General features: G+C 50.5%; 1 protein-coding gene across 1 annotated transcript in view; it reads right to left on the bottom strand.

Moving 5' to 3' along the window:
- Nucleotides 1-5,349: 5,349 nt before the first annotated feature.
- LOC122208910 (hemicentin-2-like) overlaps nucleotides 5,350-19,588 on the bottom strand; it is a 31,710-nt gene continuing 17,471 nt past the window's right edge. Inside the window, exons 10-19 of the mRNA XM_042920358.1 lie at nucleotides 16,630-16,887; nucleotides 15,449-15,808; nucleotides 13,158-13,436; nucleotides 12,667-12,921; nucleotides 9,651-9,653; nucleotides 7,805-7,925; nucleotides 6,774-6,826; nucleotides 6,448-6,479; nucleotides 5,980-6,021; nucleotides 5,350-5,721 (exon numbers count right to left, since the gene is read on the bottom strand). Of these exons, the coding sequence (XP_042776292.1) occupies nucleotides 5,656-5,721; nucleotides 5,980-6,021; nucleotides 6,448-6,479; nucleotides 6,774-6,826; nucleotides 7,805-7,925; nucleotides 9,651-9,653; nucleotides 12,667-12,921; nucleotides 13,158-13,436; nucleotides 15,449-15,808; nucleotides 16,630-16,887 (1,469 nt within the window). The 3' untranslated portion in view covers nucleotides 5,350-5,655. The remainder of the gene's footprint in view (nucleotides 5,722-5,979; nucleotides 6,022-6,447; nucleotides 6,480-6,773; nucleotides 6,827-7,804; nucleotides 7,926-9,650; nucleotides 9,654-12,666; nucleotides 12,922-13,157; nucleotides 13,437-15,448; nucleotides 15,809-16,629; nucleotides 16,888-19,588) is intronic.

The raw sequence follows: 19,588 nt of genomic DNA, 5'->3' as shown, positions 1-19,588 counted from the left end.
CCTGCTCTCAAAAGTAAATAAACATTGAAAAAAAAACATAGCTGAAAAATCTACAATGTAAATATTAAATATTCAATATGCAAATACCAAGCAACACACAACAGCACAGCCAACGGGCCGAATAAGAAATCAAGCGGCAAGTCAAAGCATGTCTCAAAAGGAAAGAAGAAGAAAAGACAATATTCCATTCACATTTAGATTCTTAATCGATTTAGAATTGATTTTTGTGCTCCTTTGGGGTAGGAATCTACTTTCATTTTTAAAAATATGGGTAACTAATTACCCTCCTTTATTAAATAATTCTCCACCTCCTTTATTAAATAATTCCACCTTTCCTCATTTATCTGCACCGGCATCTTGGTTGTATATCAGAGTTCCACATCTGCATGAGTCTGTTTCTGGGCTCCCTGTTTTTTCCGGGGATCAATTTATCTACTCCTGTGCCAGCCCTACACTGTCTTAACTTTTATAACTTTTTACTAAATCTTTCCACCTGAGAACGCAAGTCATTTCCCCCTTACACTTGTTCATCTTCAGGAGAATCTTGGCTTTCCATATTAACTTAGGTTCAGCTTGTAAGTTCCATAAAAACCCTGTCGGGATTTTGGTTGGAACTTCATTGAATAATAGCCAATTTAGGGGACACTTTATGTATTTATGAAGCTGACCCTTTCTATCCATGAACATGTGTCGTCTCTCCATTTAAGTCTTCCCTAATATTTTTCGGTAAAGTTTTTTTTTTTTTTTTAATTTTATGCATAAGAGTCTGCACATCTTTTGTTAATTTATTCCAAAATGATCTATAGTGTTCGTTATTATTAATGGTTTCTTTTCATTTTTTATTATTTTTTAAGGTTTATTTTTGAGCGAGAAAGCGAGAGAGTAGGGGAGGGGCAGAGAGAGGGAGAGAGAGAATCCCAGGCCGGCTCTACACCATTAGCGCCCCCCACTGGGCTCAATCTCAGGAACAGAGAGATAATGACCTGAACTGAGATCATGAGTCCAACGCTCAACGGACTGAGCCCCCAAGGCACTCCGATGGTGAGCCACCTGTGTGGCTCAGTTGGTTAAGCGTCTGAGTCTTGCTTTTGTCTCAAGTCATGATCTCTCGGTTCCCGAGATGGAGCCCTGCATGGGGCTCTGTGCTGACTGTGAGAAGCCTGCTTGGGATTCTCTCTCTCCCTCTCTCTCTCTCTGCCCCTCCCCTGTTCGCTTGCCCTCTCTGTCTCCCTCTCCAAATAAATAAATAAATAAATATTTTTAAGAAAGGAAAAAAAGGACATTTTCTATTTGTTTCTAATTTATAGAAATGCAATAAATTTTGTACACTATGTTGATCTTAAAGTCAAACATCTTGCTATACTCTTTTATTATTTCTACCAATATGTTTACAGGCTTTGGGGGCTTCTCTGTATAGACAATAATCACCTATGAGTGATGACAGTTGATCTGTGCTGTCTGGGACATCCCAGGAGGACACTGACAATGCTGGACATCTTTGAGTTGATTTTAAATGTAATTCTGCCATTTCCCTATCAACAATATTTGCTGGGGTGCCTGGGTGGCTTAGTCGGTTAAGCCTCTGGTTCTTGATTACGGCCCAGGTTATGATCTCATGGCTTGTGAGATCGAGCCCCGCCTCCAGCTCTGTGCTGGCAGCGCGGAGCCTGCTTGGGATTCTGCCTCCCTCTCTCTGCACCTTCCCTGCTTGCTCTCTCTCTTAAAAAATAAATAGAAACTTTTTTAAAAGGAAAAAAAAACCACCCCACAATATTTGCTGTTTTTTGTTTGTTTACTTGCTTTTTTTTGGTAGTTCTTTCAAGTTTTTTCCCAGATTTACTGAAATATAATTGACATACAATTGACGTACAACATAAGCTGTACAATGTGATGATCTGATTCATCTATGTGTTGCAAAATGATTATTACCGCAGCGTTAGCTAACACCTCCATCACATCACATAATTATCATTCTTTGTTGGTGGTGCGGTCATTTATGATCTACCCTCTTAACAATTTCAAATATACAATACAGTATCGTTGACTAAAATCACCATGCTGTACATAAGATTCTCAGAACTTATCCAACTTATATAGTAGTCCCCCCTTATCCATGGGGAATATATTCAGGCATCTCCAGTAGATGCCTGAATCCATGATCGTACTGAGCCCTATGTATGCTATGTTTTTTCCTATGCATACATATCCAAATTAAGTTTAATTTATAAATTAGGCACAGTAAGCTGTATAGATGTAAATATGTGCACACGTGTACCCACACATTTTATTATATATATATATACACACATATATATGTATATATATATATATATATATATATATATATGATTTTTTGATGAATCATTTGAAAGTTATAGATACCATAATACTTCACCCTAACTACCTCAGCCTGTATCTCATCAGAACCAGGACTTCCTCCTATACATCCACAGTCCTATTATCAAGCCCCCCAAATTTAATATTAATGCAAAAATGTAAACTAATATGACATCTATATTAGTGCCCTATTACTGTTGTAACAAATTACCAGAAGCACAGTGGCTTAAAACAACACATTTGTTACCTTACAATTCTGGAGGTCGGAAGTCTGGCATGGATCTTGCTGGGCTAAAATAAATATATTGGCAGGGCCACATTCCTTTCTCTGGGTTCTAGGGGTGGATCAGTTTTCTTGCCTTTACCACTTTCTGGAGTCTGCTGAAAACTGCTTCACTTGTGGCCTCCTTCCATCTTCAAAGTCCAGAACAATTGACCAAGTTTTTCTCACATCAGCTCACTCTGACATTGATCCTTCTGTCTTCTTCTTTCACATTTAAGGACTCATGACGACGTTAGATAATCGAGGATAGTGTCCTCGATTAGATAATCGAGGATAGTGTCCATTTTTTTAAGGGCAGCAGATTAACAACCTTAATTCCATTGGTTACATTAATTCCCCTTCAGCATGTAATGTAGTATATTTACAGGCTCCAGGAATAAGGATTTGGATATCTTTGGGAGGACATTATTCTGCTCACCATAGACTGCACATTGAATCCCAGAGATGGATGTAGAGACAGGAAGTAGATTAGTGGTTGCCTAAGACTGTGGGCATCTGGGGAAAGAGGGCATGACTGCTAATGGCTGTAAAGTATAAAAATAGTTCACAATTGATTCTGCTGATAGTTGAACAATTCTGTGAATTATATACTAGAAACCATTGAATTGTACACTTAAAAATTTTTAAATTTTTTAACCTTTATTTATTTTTGAGACAGAGAGAGACAGAGCATGAACGGGGGAGGGTCAGAGACGGAGGGAGACACAGAATCTGAAACAGGCTCCAGGTTCTGAGCTGTCAGCACAGAGCCCGACGCAGGGCTCGAACTCATGGACTGTGAGACCATGACCCGAGCTGAAGTCGGACGCTTAACCAACTGAGCAAACCAGGAGCCTCTATTATTACTTTTTTAAATGTTTGTATTATTTTTGAGAGACAGAGATAGGGAGAGAGCACGGGGTAGGGGGAGAGAGAGAGGGAGACAGAGGATCTGAAGTGGGCTCCGCACTGACAGCAGAGAGCCCACGTGAGCTTGGACTCACAAACCCTGAGATCATGATCTGAGCCGAGGTCAATCAACAGATCCATCCAGGCGCCCCTCATTACATCTTTCTTACAGAGAATAGACATGGGCAGCTTCTTCAGCCCCAGGCTGAGACACTGTCCAAGGTGCTGATGTCTCCCAACTATGCCCAGGGCTTAGTTTGAGAGAGAGAGAGAGGGAGAGAGGCAGGGAAAGAAAGACACAAAATCCAAAGCAGGCTCCAGGCTCCCTAGCTGTCAGCACAGAGTCTGACACAGGGCTGAAACTTGTGATATCATGACCTGAGCTGAAGTTGGACACATAACTGACTAAGCCACCCAGGCATGAGAGAGGGAGTGACAGAAGGAGGCAGGAGAGGCAGAACCAGAGAAGAGGTGATGTGGAAGTAGGACACAGAGACACTTCAAGATGTTGAACTGCTGGATTTGAAGGTGAAGGAAGGGGCCACATCCATGGAACTTGGGAAGCCTCCAACGGCACAGCTTGAAAAACAAGGAAACAGACTGTCTCCTAAGCCTCCAGAAGAGACAGCCAGGTGGGCACCTTGATTTGTGTTGACATCCACCACTAGGCTTACAATAATTTGCTAGAGCAGCAAGACGAAACTAACAAGAGGCGTCACCCTGTCTAATCCAACATAGTGTGCATTGCGATAGGAGCATCACAGAGCTAAACATGACGTGATACTTTGCAGCTTGTTTTCCTTACCTCTCATCTCATGACTAAGAAACAAGTGGGTGATGGCAAACCCACCTGTGAAACGTGGGTGCGGTGCCTTGGTGCTTGGACCGCTTTTGTGTGAACAGGGCACCTTGATGCGAGCGAATCCACATGGGCACCCAACCGGGGGCCTCAGGGAAGGACTGAGAGCCGCTGGCCCAGGTGTGTGGAGGAGGCTGCAGGTGGGACAGTAGGACGAGGCCTGTGGACCAGGTGGAAGAGACACTTTGTCCCATCACCATGGGAGCCTGGGTGAGTTAGGTGGGGGAAGCCCTCTGCCTCTGACCTGCATGCTTATTTATGGGGAGGAGGTGTGTTTCAAGATAAGATCCCGTTCAGGGAGAAAAGTGGACACTGCTGGGAGGTACTGGGCTAGACGTCATGGGCAGTGTCCGGGAAGGCTATGTTCAGAGCATGAATTCTGGGTCCCAAACCCTGGGGTTCCTCTGACAACCTGCCTTTATGTCACCCCAGCAGGAAGGACATCCCGAAGGCTGGAGAAACCTTCAGACAGGTCTCAGTGCCCTGGATCCTGGATTTGGGGACAGGGCAAGTTTATTGGTGAAGGACACCAGTCAGGGCCACTGGGGATGGGTGAGGAGGACCAAAGGGCTCAGGACACCAAAAGGCTATGAAGGGGTCCCACCTGGGATGTGTGCCTGACTATGGCTGCTCCTTCCAAGCTCATCCTCCTGTGGTCATCAGAGGCCCCATGTTCTGTGCTCCTGAGAACCCCGTGCACATTTGCAAACACTGGAGGTGTCTCCAGCCTTGGTCCCTGAACAGGGTGAGGACCGCTGAGTGCTGTCATAGTTTGGCCACAGCTCTGGTGATCTCTCCTTTTCTAGTTAACGTGGTCCCAGCATGTCAACACCCCTCGCCCCTCCTCTATCTCAGGGGACTAAGGTGGGGGCTTGGTGAACTCAGAGGGAACATTTCCCTGTGTGACCCAGGAGAGAAGGGCCCCAGAGGTTCAGGTGAATGTCTGCTCAGAGAAATCACCATTCACCAAAAAAGGGCCAAGGAGGGGGAAGAGTCCTGTTTAATCAGATCCCCTCATGTTGTCCCTGGTGGGTCAGGGCCCAGGACACTTTCCCTGGGAAACCCCACTTCCTGGGACATGGGGGCCTTTGTCCTGGCCCATCTGGGGTTTGTGGCAGCCTGTCAGGGCTTCCAGAAATCAGGAAGGCCCAGACCCTGGGTCCATGTCCCTGAATATCCTCTGGGCTCAGAGCTGGTTCTCTGGCTCAGGCGGCGGCACCTGACCCCACCCAGGGTCTGGGGTCTCAGGAAGGCCCCTGGAAGGAGTAGCTCCCAGGGGAAGGGGAAACTAAGAAGACACTTGTCCTTTGTGGTTGATCTGGCAGTAAATGTTCCTGTCAGGGTGTTGTAACTCCTGTAAAAGAAAAAGAGGCCTCTGAACCCCGCAAGCTTCTCAGAACATGTCTGGGTGACTTTCAGGTCCTGCGTCCACCTCTCTGGGAACCTGGCTGGGTGGCAGGTTTCTGCTCCAGGCCCCTCCTTCCTCCCACTAGCCCCTGTGCCCTTTTGCCCTGCTGTGTCCTAAACCTGAAAGCACAGGCAGGGCAGGCTGGGGACAGATCCTCAGTCCCCTTGGGCTTGGGGGACCTGAACATTCATTGCCCACACTCACCTGGTAGATGGGAACGGCTATCCTCGGGCTGGGTAGGGTGTTCTGAACAGGGGGAGAGAATGGGTGTCAGTGGACAGAGGGAGAGTCATTTCTCTGCAGGGGTGACCCGTTCTGCCTCTTGAGCAGTGTTCGCCAAGCCTGTTGACCCACACCCCAGACCCAGACCGGTCTCTCCTTAACTCCCTGCCCCACTCCTATTAGCCCAGGACCCCTGGCTGATGTTCCCAGTGCTCTGTCCTTGGCCAGACTCCAGGGTTCCCCTTGGGCCAGCTCAGAGTGGCAGGAGAGACTCAGGACGGGGTGGGGAGTGGTCCTGTCCCTGAAGACGGTCCAAATCCTGGGCAGAACGGGCCCTGCCTTGTCCTGGCTCTCTGGGGGAAGCTGGGTATGTGCGGTGCTGCTGAATTCGTTGGTTCTCTGCCTTGCGCCCGCACAACCTAGACCCCAGTGGGGAGGGGGCGGGCTTACCGGGGATGTGGAGCTGCTGACTGGACCATGACCTGGGGACAGAAACAGGAATTAGCACCCAGGATCCACCCTCCCAGGAGGTACCGGGTCATCGGCTCTCGGAGAACCAGGGAAGGAGCACCTCCCACAGGGAGACCCACTGGTGCTGGTCTGTGAGGTGCTGACCCGTGACCTAGATTCCATAGTCAGGGAGTATGGCCAGTTGGGGTCCCCTGTACTGAAGCCCCAGGGACGTGGTCAGAGGCCCCAGGGTGTACTGGCAGGAGTGGACACTGGGGGACAGGTCGAGTGGCTCCCTGTGCTGCCTGGGCTGAAGGGATACTCACCAGGGGTGCAGGCTGGGTGCCCCATCTCTCTGTGATTACGTTGGCCACTGGCCCTAGGAAAGATCAGGCTTATTTGTGAGGTGGGCAGGGAGAGGTCACAGCTCTGGTGTCAGAACAGGGGACAGGGAGGGTCCTCATTCCAAGCAGCCCTTAGAGACCCCATCTCTCCACCAGTCTATTTAGGAGGGGAAGGGCCCAGGAGAGGGATAAAAAAAGGCCTTCGGAGCACATGTATCCTCGGACCAGAGAGGAAGCTGGGCAGCGGACGGACACCTAGGAGAAGGTGTCCTGAAAAGGGATCAAGGGCCCAGGAAAGGAATCACACATGAGGGTCTGAGTGAGTGGAAGGGTCAAGGTGGCCAGCTGCGTGTGCAGGACGCTTGGGGAGCTCCAGGTATGTCAGATCCCTGAATGCGGTGCCCCTGCTGTGGCCAGACCCTCGAGTCCTCAGGCCAGAAGACGCTGAAAACTGACATTGGCTCGTGCTCTATCTCCATCTGCCTGGACGAGGGGCTTCGTCCCAGGACCTCTACCTGACGGGGCCCAGGGTCTGCGGTGTCACACATCAGGCGCCGTGGTTCCCGCATGTGCCACTTTGGGGGTCGACCCCACCCGGCCTGTCAGGGTCTTCCACTCTCCCTTGCGTGACCTTGGCCAGGACCACCCTCGGTCCTGAGGCTGCAAATCCCCGTCCCAGGGCATGTGGACTGACAAACCACGGGAGGTACCGGTCACTGTGCACTTAGTACCGAGCACTGCTGTAGGGTTGCCGAGCGAACCAGGACAACCCTGAGGGGCTGTTCTGTGATTGTCCCTAATTTAGCACAGAGGCAGCTGTGGAGGAAGGGCCCCGGGCAGCAGCTGGTGAGGAAGGAGCCAGGTGTGATCAGAGGAGAAATCCAGGGGGCAGTTGGGAGGTCTGGGACACCCAGCCCAGAATCCCGGGTCAGGACGGCATCTGCCTGCTGGTGAGGTCGATGGGGTGGGGGAGGGGTGGTGGACAGGATCGTGTGTGGGAAATGCCATCGTACCTTCCCGACTTCACCCAGAGCAGGACATACCCCAGGGCGGCCACGAGTGCCACCCCAACCAGGACCCCAATTGCAATGCCAACACTGGTCCCCACAGGGAGGCCCGTGGGGCTTCTTCCATCTGAAATAAGAAGCAAAAGGGAGGAGGAATGAGTCCCAAGTCATATCTGCTGAAGCCATGAGGGGCTTGGGGGCGGGGGGAAGGGCCTGGTTAAGGAGGAAGGAAAGACCTTTCAGGTCTGGGTGGTGTGTGTTATCCCTACAGCATCCCCACCCGCTTGGTGCTGTGTCATTTAGTTTTTTTATTTATTATTGAGAGATAGAGATAGAGAGAGAGAGAGAGAGCAAGAAGGGGGAGGGGATGAGAGAGCGAGAGACAGAATCCCAACCAGGGTGTCCGCTTTCAGTGCAGGCTCCAACGAGGGGCTCTAACCCACGAACCAGGGGATCATCACCTGAGCTGAGATCAAGAGTTGGATGCTTGGGGCACTTGGGTGGCTCAGTTGGTTAAGCATGTGTCTTTGGCTCAGGCCATGACCTCATGGGTCATGGGTTCTGGCCCCACATTGGATGCTGTGCTGATAGTACAGAGCTTGCTTGGGATTCTTTCTGCCTCTCTGTCTGCATCTCCCTAACTCCATCTCTCTCTCTCTCTCTCAAAATAAATAAATAAGCTTAAAAAAACTTTAAAAAACCCACAAGAATTGCCAGCTTAACCAACTGAGCCACCCAGGTGTCCCCTGCTGTGTTCTTTCTACTCCTCATAGTGAAACCTTGGACTTGAATCTTCATGTTGCCCTCCTCTGCCCAAAACTGTGGTAGGTGCCAACATCCTGTTTATTTTCCTCCTAAGGCCTCTCTCTCTTCCTCTCACATTATGCCTCTTCCCCCATTTCTTCTTTTCCATCACTATCGATGGTCTTAGAGGGAGGCCCCTACTTGTCCATTCAACAAGGATTAGTGAAAATAACACTAGCTGACTGCTTTCAAGGTCAGCGCTGGGCCAGGCACATGGAAAATACTTTGTGTTTATCTCATCTGCTGCTTCCATGAGGCGGCCAGGTGTCAACCCCACTCTGCAAATTACGGTCTAAGAGTGTCAAGGGCTTCAGTAAAGTAGTGAAGGTCACAGAACTGGACCGAGTTGAGACAACACTTAAGCCCAGCTCCACGGGACATTACGGCTAATAACAACAACGTCAATGACAAAAGAACAAGAACTGCTAAATTTGATTGAGCCTTGAACCTGTGTAGGATGCTGTCTCAGGATTTAAGATCTCATTAACCTCATAGTGACAACCCTCAGAACAGCCCTAAGACCCAGCCGTTCTTTCCAGTTTTACAGATGAGGAAACTTAGGTTCTGGAGGTTGAGTGTCTTGTCTGAGGTCCACAGCTGGTATAAAGCAGAACCAAGATGTTAACAAGATTAGTCTAATTCTGGGGATCTCATCCACATTGCTGTAGAGGCTGTGAAGGAGGCTCCCACCTCCCCTAGACCTGTATTCTATTTCACACACACCCCCTCCCCATGAAATATACAGAGAGGAAGGGGGAGAAGTTGAGGGTTAGTCAAGCTCACAGCCAGCCTGACGGGGTCACTTTTGCTGAAACTGACTGGGTTGGAGACTTCACACTGATAATTCCCGGCATGCCCCACCCTGACAGGGCTTATGGTGAGGATGCTGTTGTCCGGGGACAGCTTCATCCTCTCTGAGCTTTAGACTATGGTTATTGAAGAACCACCAGATGGAGACCCCTGTGTTATTTGTAGAGCAAGTCAGGACCACAGAGTCCTTATGTCCTGTGGCTGTGGTGTTGATGATGTTGATGGAGGGCTGGGACACTGGCTCTGTGGAGAAACAGAGGAGGTGACAGAATGAGAGGGGGCCTGGGGCCATGCTCCTTCTTCCAAGATATCAGCCACTCCGAGGGCCCCACTGAGCTCTGTAAAGGTGCCCCAGAGGATGGCCCTGATGTCTGCAGAAGGATGAGTGTCTTTGTTCAGGTGGCGATCTGTAAGGAGGGGGCTGTGCCTCTTCCTCTGACCCTCAGGTCCCCCTCTGGCCCTCGGTCATCTGCCTGGTCTGCCTGAACATCTCTGTAGTATCAGCACCACACACCTCTTAGCCCATGTCCAGCATCCTCATCAGCAGGTGGAATTTTTCCCATGGGCTCCTGTGTGGTTCCTTTCTTGAACTTCTATGACTTTAATAGATCAAGCCTCACTCCTTATATACCTTTTCGTGTATGGTGGGGAGGAAGGCTTGCAGGCCTTCTATCTCTGCGTCCCCAGCAGCTTTGTGTAAAGTAGGGAAGGTATTTGCACGGTTATAATTTATTAGGAAATGAGAGCAGCCCACCCAGTCTTCATCACCTTAGGAATTAAAGAGTTTCAATCTACAGGATTTCTCAGGCTGAAGAAGGCTTTTACATCCACCACTGTGGACTGACTCTCATGGTGAAAAACTTCTGTAAAGAAGCGGTTACTGTATACAGAATACTGGCACCCTTATAAATAGAAGGAAATGATTGCAACAGAATCAAGGCCTTATAGGAAACACCCCCAGCTAGCATCATACTCTATGGTGAAACACGGAAAGTGTTTCCTCTAAGATCAGATAGTCCATAAACATGCCTCTTTCACCACCCATGTTCAACAGAGGAAAGGAGTCCAGGCCAAAATAATTAGGAGAAAAACAATAGAATGCAATCAAATTGGAAAGGAATAAGTACAATGAGGTCTGGTTGTAGATGATGGAAATTATATGTACAAAACTCTAAAGATTCTGCAAAAATTGTGGAACTAATAAACAATTTCAACAAACTTGCAGGATACAAAATCAACAGGCAAAAATCAATTGTGTTGCTGTACACTAAAAATACCTTCCTCCCAAAATCAAGGAAGAAATTCATTTACAATAACATTAAAAAGAATAAAATACTTAGGAATGAAAGAATGAGGCAATAGAGTATACATGGAAATCTATAAAACGTTGCTGAAAGAAATTACAGAAGACACAAATGAAGGGAAAGACATCCCATGTTCATGGATGATGAGACTTAATATTGTTAAGATGACAATACTACCCAAAGAGATCCACAGATTCAATGTAATCCGTAACAAATGCTTTTCTTTTAAGATTTTATTTTATTTATTTTTTTTTTTTATTTTTTTTTTCAACGTTTTTTTTTTTATTTATTTTTGGGACAGAGAGAGACAGAGCATGAACGGGGGAGGGGCAGAGAGAGAGGGAGACACAGAATCGGAAACAGGCTCCAGGCTCCGAGCCATCGGCCCAGAGCCTGACGCGGGGCTCGAACTCACGGACCGCGAGATCGTGACCTGGCTGAAGTCGGAGGCTTAACCGACTGCGCCACCCAGGCGCCCCTAAGATTTTATTTTTAAGTAATCTCTGTACCCAACGTGGGACTTGGACATACAACCCCGAGATCAAGAGTCGCATGATCCACTGTACTCAGTCAGTCAGGTGCCCCCCCTGTTAAATTCTTAAGGGAATATTTTGCAGAAATAGAAATTTCCAAAAAGTCACATGGAATCTCAGGGGCCTCAAATAGCCAAAATTATTTTGAAAAAGAACAAAGTTGGAGGACTCCTACTTCCTCACTACAAAGCTACAGTCACCAAAATAATGTGGGCCTGCTATATAGATAGACATAGAGACCGATGGGATACAACAGGCACCCCAGATACAAATCCTGATACATAGGGTCCAATGATTTTCAGTACGGTTGTCATGACCATTCAATGGAGAAAAACTTCTATTCAAGAAATGGTCTTGGGAACACTGGATACCCATGCAAATAATGAAGTTGGATCCTGACCTTACATCATGCACAAAAACTAACTTAAAACAGATCAAACATCTAAACGTAAGAGTCAAAACTGTGAAAGTCTTAGAAGAAAACATAAAGCAAAAGCTTATTGAAACCGCATTTCCCGATGATTTCTTAGATATGACACCCAAAGCAAAGACAACAAAAGAAAAAACAGATGAACTGGATTGCACTGAAATAGAAAACTTCTGTGCACCAAAAGGCACAATCAAGAAAGTGATGGTAGCACTTAAGGAATAAACAGGACTCAGGAAGGAAATAGACAGCATAGGAAATATAGTCAATGGCATTTTATTATTTTAATTTTTTAAAGATTTTGTTAAGATTAAATAAGCTCTACACCCAATGTGGGGCGTGAACTCACAACCCCGAGATCAAGAGTCACATACTCTACCTACTGAGCCAGCCAGGTGCCCCTAGTCAATGGTATTTTAATAGCATTGCATGGTGACAGATGGTAGCTACACTGTGGTAGGCATAGCATAACACAGAGTTGTCCAATCTCTATGTTGTGCACATGAAACTAGTGTTACCTTGTGTGTCAACTAAAGTTCCCTAACCAACAAAAAAACAACAACAACAAAGTGATGGCAACCCACAGACTGGAAGAAAACATTTGCAAATCATAGCTGGTAAGAGATTAATATCCAGAATATATAAAGCACTTCTGCAATTCAACAACAACAAAAAGCAACTTGACCCTGAGGACCCTTCTTTTTTCCCCATCTACAAAGGCGCCTTATATGTGTGGGGGTTTTGGGAACTGACAGAATCCTCTCCCCACATTGCAGACTGGACTGGGAGATCTCAGATCTCAGATCTCAAGATCTGCCATGAGAAATCAGACAGCACAGGGAGGAAGCATCTGCAGACATGTGATGGGAGAGTTCAAGGACAGATCTGAGTCACAAGCAAATGCAAAATAACTTCTTCTAGGCTCTTTTCCGGAAACCAGGAAGATCGCCACCACAGTGCTTGATGTAAATGTTTCAGGGATCCACTTACCAGAGACTGTGATAGTCTTGACCGTGAACTTATTGAGGCGAGTGCCAGGGTTATAAACAAGGCAGGCATAGGATCCATTATCATTCACAGTGATGTTGGGGATAAAGAGCTCCTGTGAGGATGGCTGGGGGCTCCCATTGATAAGCCAAGAATACTGTGCAGGCGGGTTAGAGGCTGAGTGGCAGGAGAGACTGAGGTTTGCCCCTGGACAGTAATAGGAGTCTGAGGGGGAAATGGTGGGGGCATCCGGGCCATCTGGAGCAAACAGAATAAAGCCACATGTGATGTAATCCAAGGGAAGGGGAAGAGGAAGATCTGGGTGTGTATAGGGGCCACAGTGTCCATCTAAGTTGGGTCAGAAGCCATGGCCAGCCTGGGTGTCTAGGTGAGAGTCAGGTACTCAGACCCCAGAAGGACAGATGTGGCCTGACCTCTGGCAGCGTGGATTTGGGCTGGCAGCCCGGGGCCAGGTAGGAATACAAGTTACTCACAGAGAACATTCAGGGTGAATGGGTCACTACGACTGGCACTGACTAGGTTCCAAGTCTCACACTCATAAGGTCCTGTGTCGTTCCTTGTGACACCATGTAAAGTGAGAGTCCTGTTGTCCAGGGACAGCTCCAGCCTGGCGCTGTCCGGGAGGCTCTTACTGTTTACTGACCACAGGTAGCTTGTGTTCTGAGTCTGAGGTTCACACGTTAATACTACAGAGTCCACGTTCTCCACGGGGTCCGAGTTGTTGCTTGTGATGTTGGGTTTGGGTAACTCCGCTGTGTAGACAACAGAGAGAACATTGCCCTGTGTGGTACCTGTGATTCCTCCAAAGGCATCTTCAATCAGAGCTGCCTTCTCTCATCTGTCTGCCAACCCGAGTCCTTAAGAATAACGCAGATCTGTGAATCTCAAGACAAATGCGAGAGGATCTGAGGACTCACAGAAGGAAAAGCCCCCTGCTCTGTGTGTCTGAGAGCAAGCACAGAGTTTCTCAAATGTCAATCACAGAGCAGAGTTTTGTCGTGGAAGACGCGGGACAGAGTCAGAGACAGCCCCCAACCCCCCAACACGGCACCTCTCCTGGTTCTTCACAGACCTGATGGCTTGGCCAGGGGGTGAGGATCTCAGCAGAAATGACACCCAGGGACACCAGAAGCAAGCCCAGAGGTCAGTTCAGTACTTGGGCCCCAGGGCCTGAAGGGGCTTTGATAATGACTGCCGTGAGACAGTGATCCCATACGTGGCAGAGCAGAGTCCAAAATCAAGCAAAGAGAGAATGAGCAGGAAGGAGGGGTGCTGAGCGAATGACCACATCTCTTCAGAAAGGCATCCTGGTGCAGGATCCTAGGAGGCCTGCTACACAGGACCCCTGCCCTCCTCCAGCAACAGAGGCACCCACACTGTTCACTCCATCCCTCCTATTTTTTTTAAATAATTTTTTTAGGGCTCATTTATTGTTGAGAGACAGAGACAGAGAGAGACACAGAGAGAGGGGTGGGAGGGGCATAGAAGGAGAGAGGACAGAGGATCCAAAAGGTTTGCCCTGACAGGAGGGAGCCCAATGTAGAGCTTGATCTCAGCAGATATGGACCTGAGCCGAAGTTGGACACTCAGCCACCTGACCCACCCAGGCGCCCCTCATGCCTTCCCTCCTAAACAAAAGCAAGTGAGTTGGTTACACGTGGACCCTGTGCTGGTTTCAGGTGCAGAGTCAGAAGGAGAAGGCAATTCCACCCCAGTGGGAGGGACACCAACACACCAGGAAACACTCAGTGATTTCAAGTCCAGCACCGGGAGGTGAGGATGGGCCACCTAAGGGGCGGCCGGGGCATGCTGACTCAGGTTGCTGCTGGGGGTCATTAGTTGTAGAGTAAACACAGAATGAGCCTCTCTATTTGCTCTCACTGCCCACACCAGGACCCTTCCCTCTGATGGAGGAGAGGACAGGGCTGTGCTGCCCAGCAGCCTGTGTGACCCTGATTCAGTGACTATACCTCCCTGGGCCTCAGTTTCCCCCTAATACAACAGGAATAATGGTAAATGATCTCCACCTGCCATGCCTGTGAAGTAACCTTTAACCATCCTTAAATACCTGGCCCTAAAATGGTATATCGCGGCCGGCCAATCAAATGGCCTCTCTTACTCTTGCCTCCACAAGACAAGGCTCCCTCCCTGGGCCTCCTTCTTGGGAAAGGAAGAGCCGTCAAGAGCATCTCTCTGCTCTGTTCCTCCCTGGGGGTGCTGACCCTCCGCTGGAGTCTCCTAAGTCCCCCACAGCAGTTGGCTAATGGACTGGAGCCTTTTTATGTCTGTGCTGCGCATGCCTCTCTCCAGATGTAGATCTGGAGACCGAGCCCAGGCTGGCGACCAGCTCAGAGGCTCAGGACTCGGGTAGCTGGGAAATCATTGCTCCCAGTCAGCCCTGCCCAGGACCCCTACCCCACCCTGGCACAGAGTCCCCGGGGTCACGAGACTCAGGAGCCCCAAGGCACTGTTTAGGGCAAGGGCCCCTGGGCTCAGCTCTAGTGAGGATCAGGGCCCCTTCGGGCCTGGCCTTGACCGTGACCTGCATGGTCTTTTTCAGATGGTCATAGAGTCTGGATTCCAGGAAAGGAGTTGCAATCTTAGGAAATTCATCTCTACTGTGTGTGTCCTGCACTAAATGCTCAAACACCATTTGGAGCAAAATGCAGAAGGGGAGGGAGGCACAGTCCAGGCCTGTCAATCCTGTGTGTGTGAACTAGAATTCATTCCACCCGACACCAGAGGTTAGAGACGAATTACTCACGATATACACGGAGCTGTCCAGTTACTCTTTCAACTTGAACATTCCTCTTTATGACTTGTAGGGTGTAGTATCCTGTGTCCTCCAGGTTGATGTTCTGGAACAGCAGGGATCCGTTGTGATATAATGTCTCTCTGCCGCTGTGTGCAAATCCTGGGGTAATTTGTTGTGAGTCTGCTGCATATGATACAATTTCCCTACGGGGATTTATAGTTGTCCCTTTGAACCAGCCAAAGCCTAGAAGATTGGCAGGCAGATTGTGGACACGCAGAAGAACGTCCTTCCCTTCGGCAGCATTGGGCGGCACCGATTCAACAGTGACTTGGGCAGTGGTGGGAGGGTTCCAGAAGGTTAGGAGTGAGACTAGGAGGGAAGAGAGAAGACCTGGATCAATATTTGGCCTATGTATTGGGACGGAAAGATGTGGCCCTGGAGACTGAGCAGGTCCTAATCGCTCAGCCTTGGGCCCAGGGGTGAGCGTGTGTGTGTGTGTGTGTGTGTGTGTCCTACCGGTCAAGGTCAGTGGCACGACCGCCATGGCTTCAGTGCTTCTGAACTTGTGATTTCCTCTGTTTCCAGTACTCTCCCTCAGATGTCTGTGGGCTCACTCCCTCACTGCCCTCAGGTACCTGCTCACACTCAGGGGTCCTTGGGAGAGGCCTGCCCACACCGCCTCCTCTAAAGACCCTCTGTCTTCACATTCTGACCTTTCCCGCTCTGTTCCCTTCATGGCCTGTCAATGCCCAACCTCCCATTCTGTGTCTTTGCTGGTCTGTCTTCCTCCCCCGGGGAAGTGTGCTCAGGGAGGGCAGGGACTCTGATCTGGGTTGTGCCCTAGGGTGGGGCCGGCTGCAAATACCTGTGGATGAATGAATGAGTGTTCCCAGGGCCCAGCATTGATCTGTCAATATCTCAGGTTGGTGGGAGGCGCAGCGTTTAGGGTCCCTGGTTGCTCACATCGTTCCCAAAATTCAATCCTCAGTGATGAGTAACTTGGGACACAGCACGTCGCTCGCTCGCCTCTTCCAGATCATGAGATTTTCCTGTTGCTGAGCAGGAACCCCTTGTCCTGCCCTGCCCTGCCCTGTTCCCATGTCCCCTCTCGGCGCCCAGTCCTCCCCTGGGAGACCACAGCCAGTCTCTGTCTTCCCTTCACCCTTAACCCAGGGGATCGTCCCTCTCACCTGCCAGCAGGAGCTCCTGCCAGGGAACACGCCCTCCTCGGGGAAGGGCCGAGGGGGGCTCCATGCCGCCTGCTGCCTGCTCTGTCCTTCTCTCTGTGCGGAGAGCTTCGGCTCCAGAAATGCTCAGGAGCACTGCTGTCACGACAAGTAGGCTCTGTGGTCCTTCCTCCCTCTGGGCTGAGCCGCCTCTGGGGGCAGGAGCGCTTGGCCAGGTCACGTGGGCAGGGGCGGGGTCTCTGCCCGGTCCCTCCCCCTCCGCTCCCCTCCCCTCCCCTCCCCTGCCCTCCCCTCCCCTCACTCCTGCCCTCTTGGTCTCCTTCCCCTTTCATTTCGTCTACGTTTGGGTTCCCTGTGAACTGCTGAGGCCTCTCCCTCTTCAGCTGGGATTTCCCACCATATGCAAGTGCGCACAATGCCCTTGTGTGGACAAGCACAAGCCTGTGGCCTTGGTGTCCTGGGCGCTCCCCACAGTTCAGGGTCGGGGCGCACAGTCAGCCCCCCGCAGCCCTCTCTCCTCCCCACGTGGCTTTTCTCTTCAGAGCAGGAGCCTGAGGGGCTACCCCAGGAACTCTCGTCACAGGGATGGTACCCCCACCGGGCATCGGAATCACCTGTGGAACTTTCTAAAGATCGCAAATGCCCTGGTGACCCCTAGAAATGCTGCTTCAGCAGATGGCCAGCCAGGCTGAGACCCCAGGATGTGGGAATGGGGCCACCTCCTTCTTTCCTGCACCCACAGAGGGTCTGCAGATCCCGTAAAATGCACATTCTGACTCAGCAGTGTGGTGTGGACCTGAGAGTCCGCATCTAACAAGCTCTCAGGTGATGCTGGTTGTCCTGGGCCAGGCACACGTTGAATAGCCAGGCTGACGGGGACCTGGTTCTCTCAGAGGACGAGCCTCCTCCCTACTCCGAGTTGGCCTCTGCTGAGTCCTGGCCTCGAGTCTGTCAGCACCGCACACAGAGCCCCAGAGGCCCCAAACCCAGGGGATTCTTTCCACCTGTATCAGAGAAGCCCAGCGGGGCACGGGGTCCCCCCAGTGTTCTCAAATGCTCTGGGGAAGTTGCATTGACTCCTGGCAGCAAGGTCACAATAACGTTCTGAGGGTGAGAAGAGGGCAAGCAGGGTGATGACTGGTGAGGGACCCACTCTCCATCCCTGGGTGTCCCCAGCCCGGCCTCTGCTTCCAGGGACCGAGACCCGGGACCAAGTGTCTCCGGAGCTCAGGTTCCAGGTGTGCAGGCAGTGTCCTGTGTGTCCTGGGAAGAGAAGAGGTGGGGGGAGGTCCCGTGGCAGGAGGTTCCCTGATCCTGGAGGGAAGATCGTAAGGAGACCCTTCCTCTCCGTGTCTGCTAGCTGCACTGTGGCCGAGAGGCTGGCCGTGTGCTCCTGAGCATCCTGGGCAGCCCGTGTGCTCTGCCTGAGGGACTTTCCTGTGGTCACCCTGTCTCCCCCGTGGCTGGTGCCAGGCAAGGAGTGGGGGCTGCACAGGGACCCCTGACAGATCAGGGTGCTCCTCGGCCCCACTCATCCTAGTGGGCAGGACAGAACAGCCACATGGGAGGGACTCAGAAGGGTCTCTTGGAGAAAGAGACGGAAATCAGGCTCCTCTACCTCCTTAGGCAAACAAAGCCAGCTTCACGTTTTAATTCCCTGTGTGTTGCCTGTGTGTCCCTATGTCGCCCCCTGGAGGCGATCCTGGGCTTTACCAGGGACCCTGACTGGGCTCCAAAGGATGCGTGGGCCCTGAGCCCTGGGCAGCCTGTGGGTCCCTGTGGGTCCTGGGTTGCCTGACTCCATTCCAGGGTAGGGTGAGCCCAGGGGTGGACAGGCACCGTCCAGAAGATTCCTGATCGTGAGTCAGGAGAATTGTCCACCCAGAGAGATGTGATCCCTTAGGAGGAACTCTCTGTCCTTGAGGTTTCAAGGAATGACCCAATAGAGTCTCTTGAGACTTTGGAAGAGGCACTGGCTTGGGGGGAGGGGGCTGGACACCGCAATGCCCTGTTTCCTCAACACAGCACGGGGCGGGAGAGGGGGGGAATGCATCCGTGTCATCTGTGTCCCTGCTTTTGCTCTAGGCCTCCCCACAGAGCCCACCTGGAGACTCAGCTGAGGCTTCCCAGGGCTTCCTGTGTTACAGGGGAGGAGACCCTCAGCCCCTCTGAGATGGAAACAAACGTAGATCCTGGGTTCTCCTGTCCCATCCTGCACAGTGTCAGGCAAGGGGCACGGGGCTGGGTCCTGGGGACTCCAAAGAGAACAGGACAGACCCGAATCCTGAAACAGGGCCACAGGCACCCAGAGAAAATCATGGCTTTGAGGACACACTTAAAATGGAGGGAAGGTGGGGAGCCTCGGTCGCTCAGTTGATTTAATGTCCGACTCCTGATTTTGGCTCAGGTCATGATCTCTCTGCGGTGAGATTGAGCCTCTTGTCGGCTGCCTGCTGAGTGTGGAGCCTGTTTAGGATTCTCTCTCTCTTTCTCTCTCTCTCTCTCTCTCTCTCTCTCTCTGTAAAGTGGAAAAAGGGGCGCCTGGTTGGCTCAGTTGAGTAAAGTGTTCCACTTTGGCTCAGGTCTTGATCTCATGGTGCGTGGGTTCGAGCCCTGCGTCAGGTTCTGTGCTGACAGCTCAGAGCCTGGAGCCTGCTTTGGAGTCTGTGTCTCCCTGTCTCTCTGCCCCTCCCCTGCTCACGGCTGTCTTTCTCTTAAATGAACATCAAAAACATTTTTTTTTAAATAAGATTGAAAATAAAGTACAATAATGGAGAAAAGAGCCGTGAAGGGAAAGCGTCTAGTGTGACAGGAGCAAGTAACGGGGTCTCAGCTGGCCTGGGGGTCAGGTCAACACCCCTGACAAAGTGATCTTTTGGCTGAGACCGGAAGTGTGAGTGGGCCTTTGCCCCTGGAAGGACAGAGGGTGTGGAGGGCTGAGCTGCCTACAGAGGGACCTGTC

This window comes from Panthera leo, chromosome E2 (assembly GCF_018350215.1).
Source record: "Panthera leo isolate Ple1 chromosome E2, P.leo_Ple1_pat1.1, whole genome shotgun sequence".
Lineage (NCBI taxonomy): Eukaryota > Metazoa > Chordata > Mammalia > Carnivora > Felidae > Panthera > Panthera leo.
Note: the sequence above shows the minus strand (reverse complement) of the source record. Positions and strands in the feature narration are given on the sequence as shown.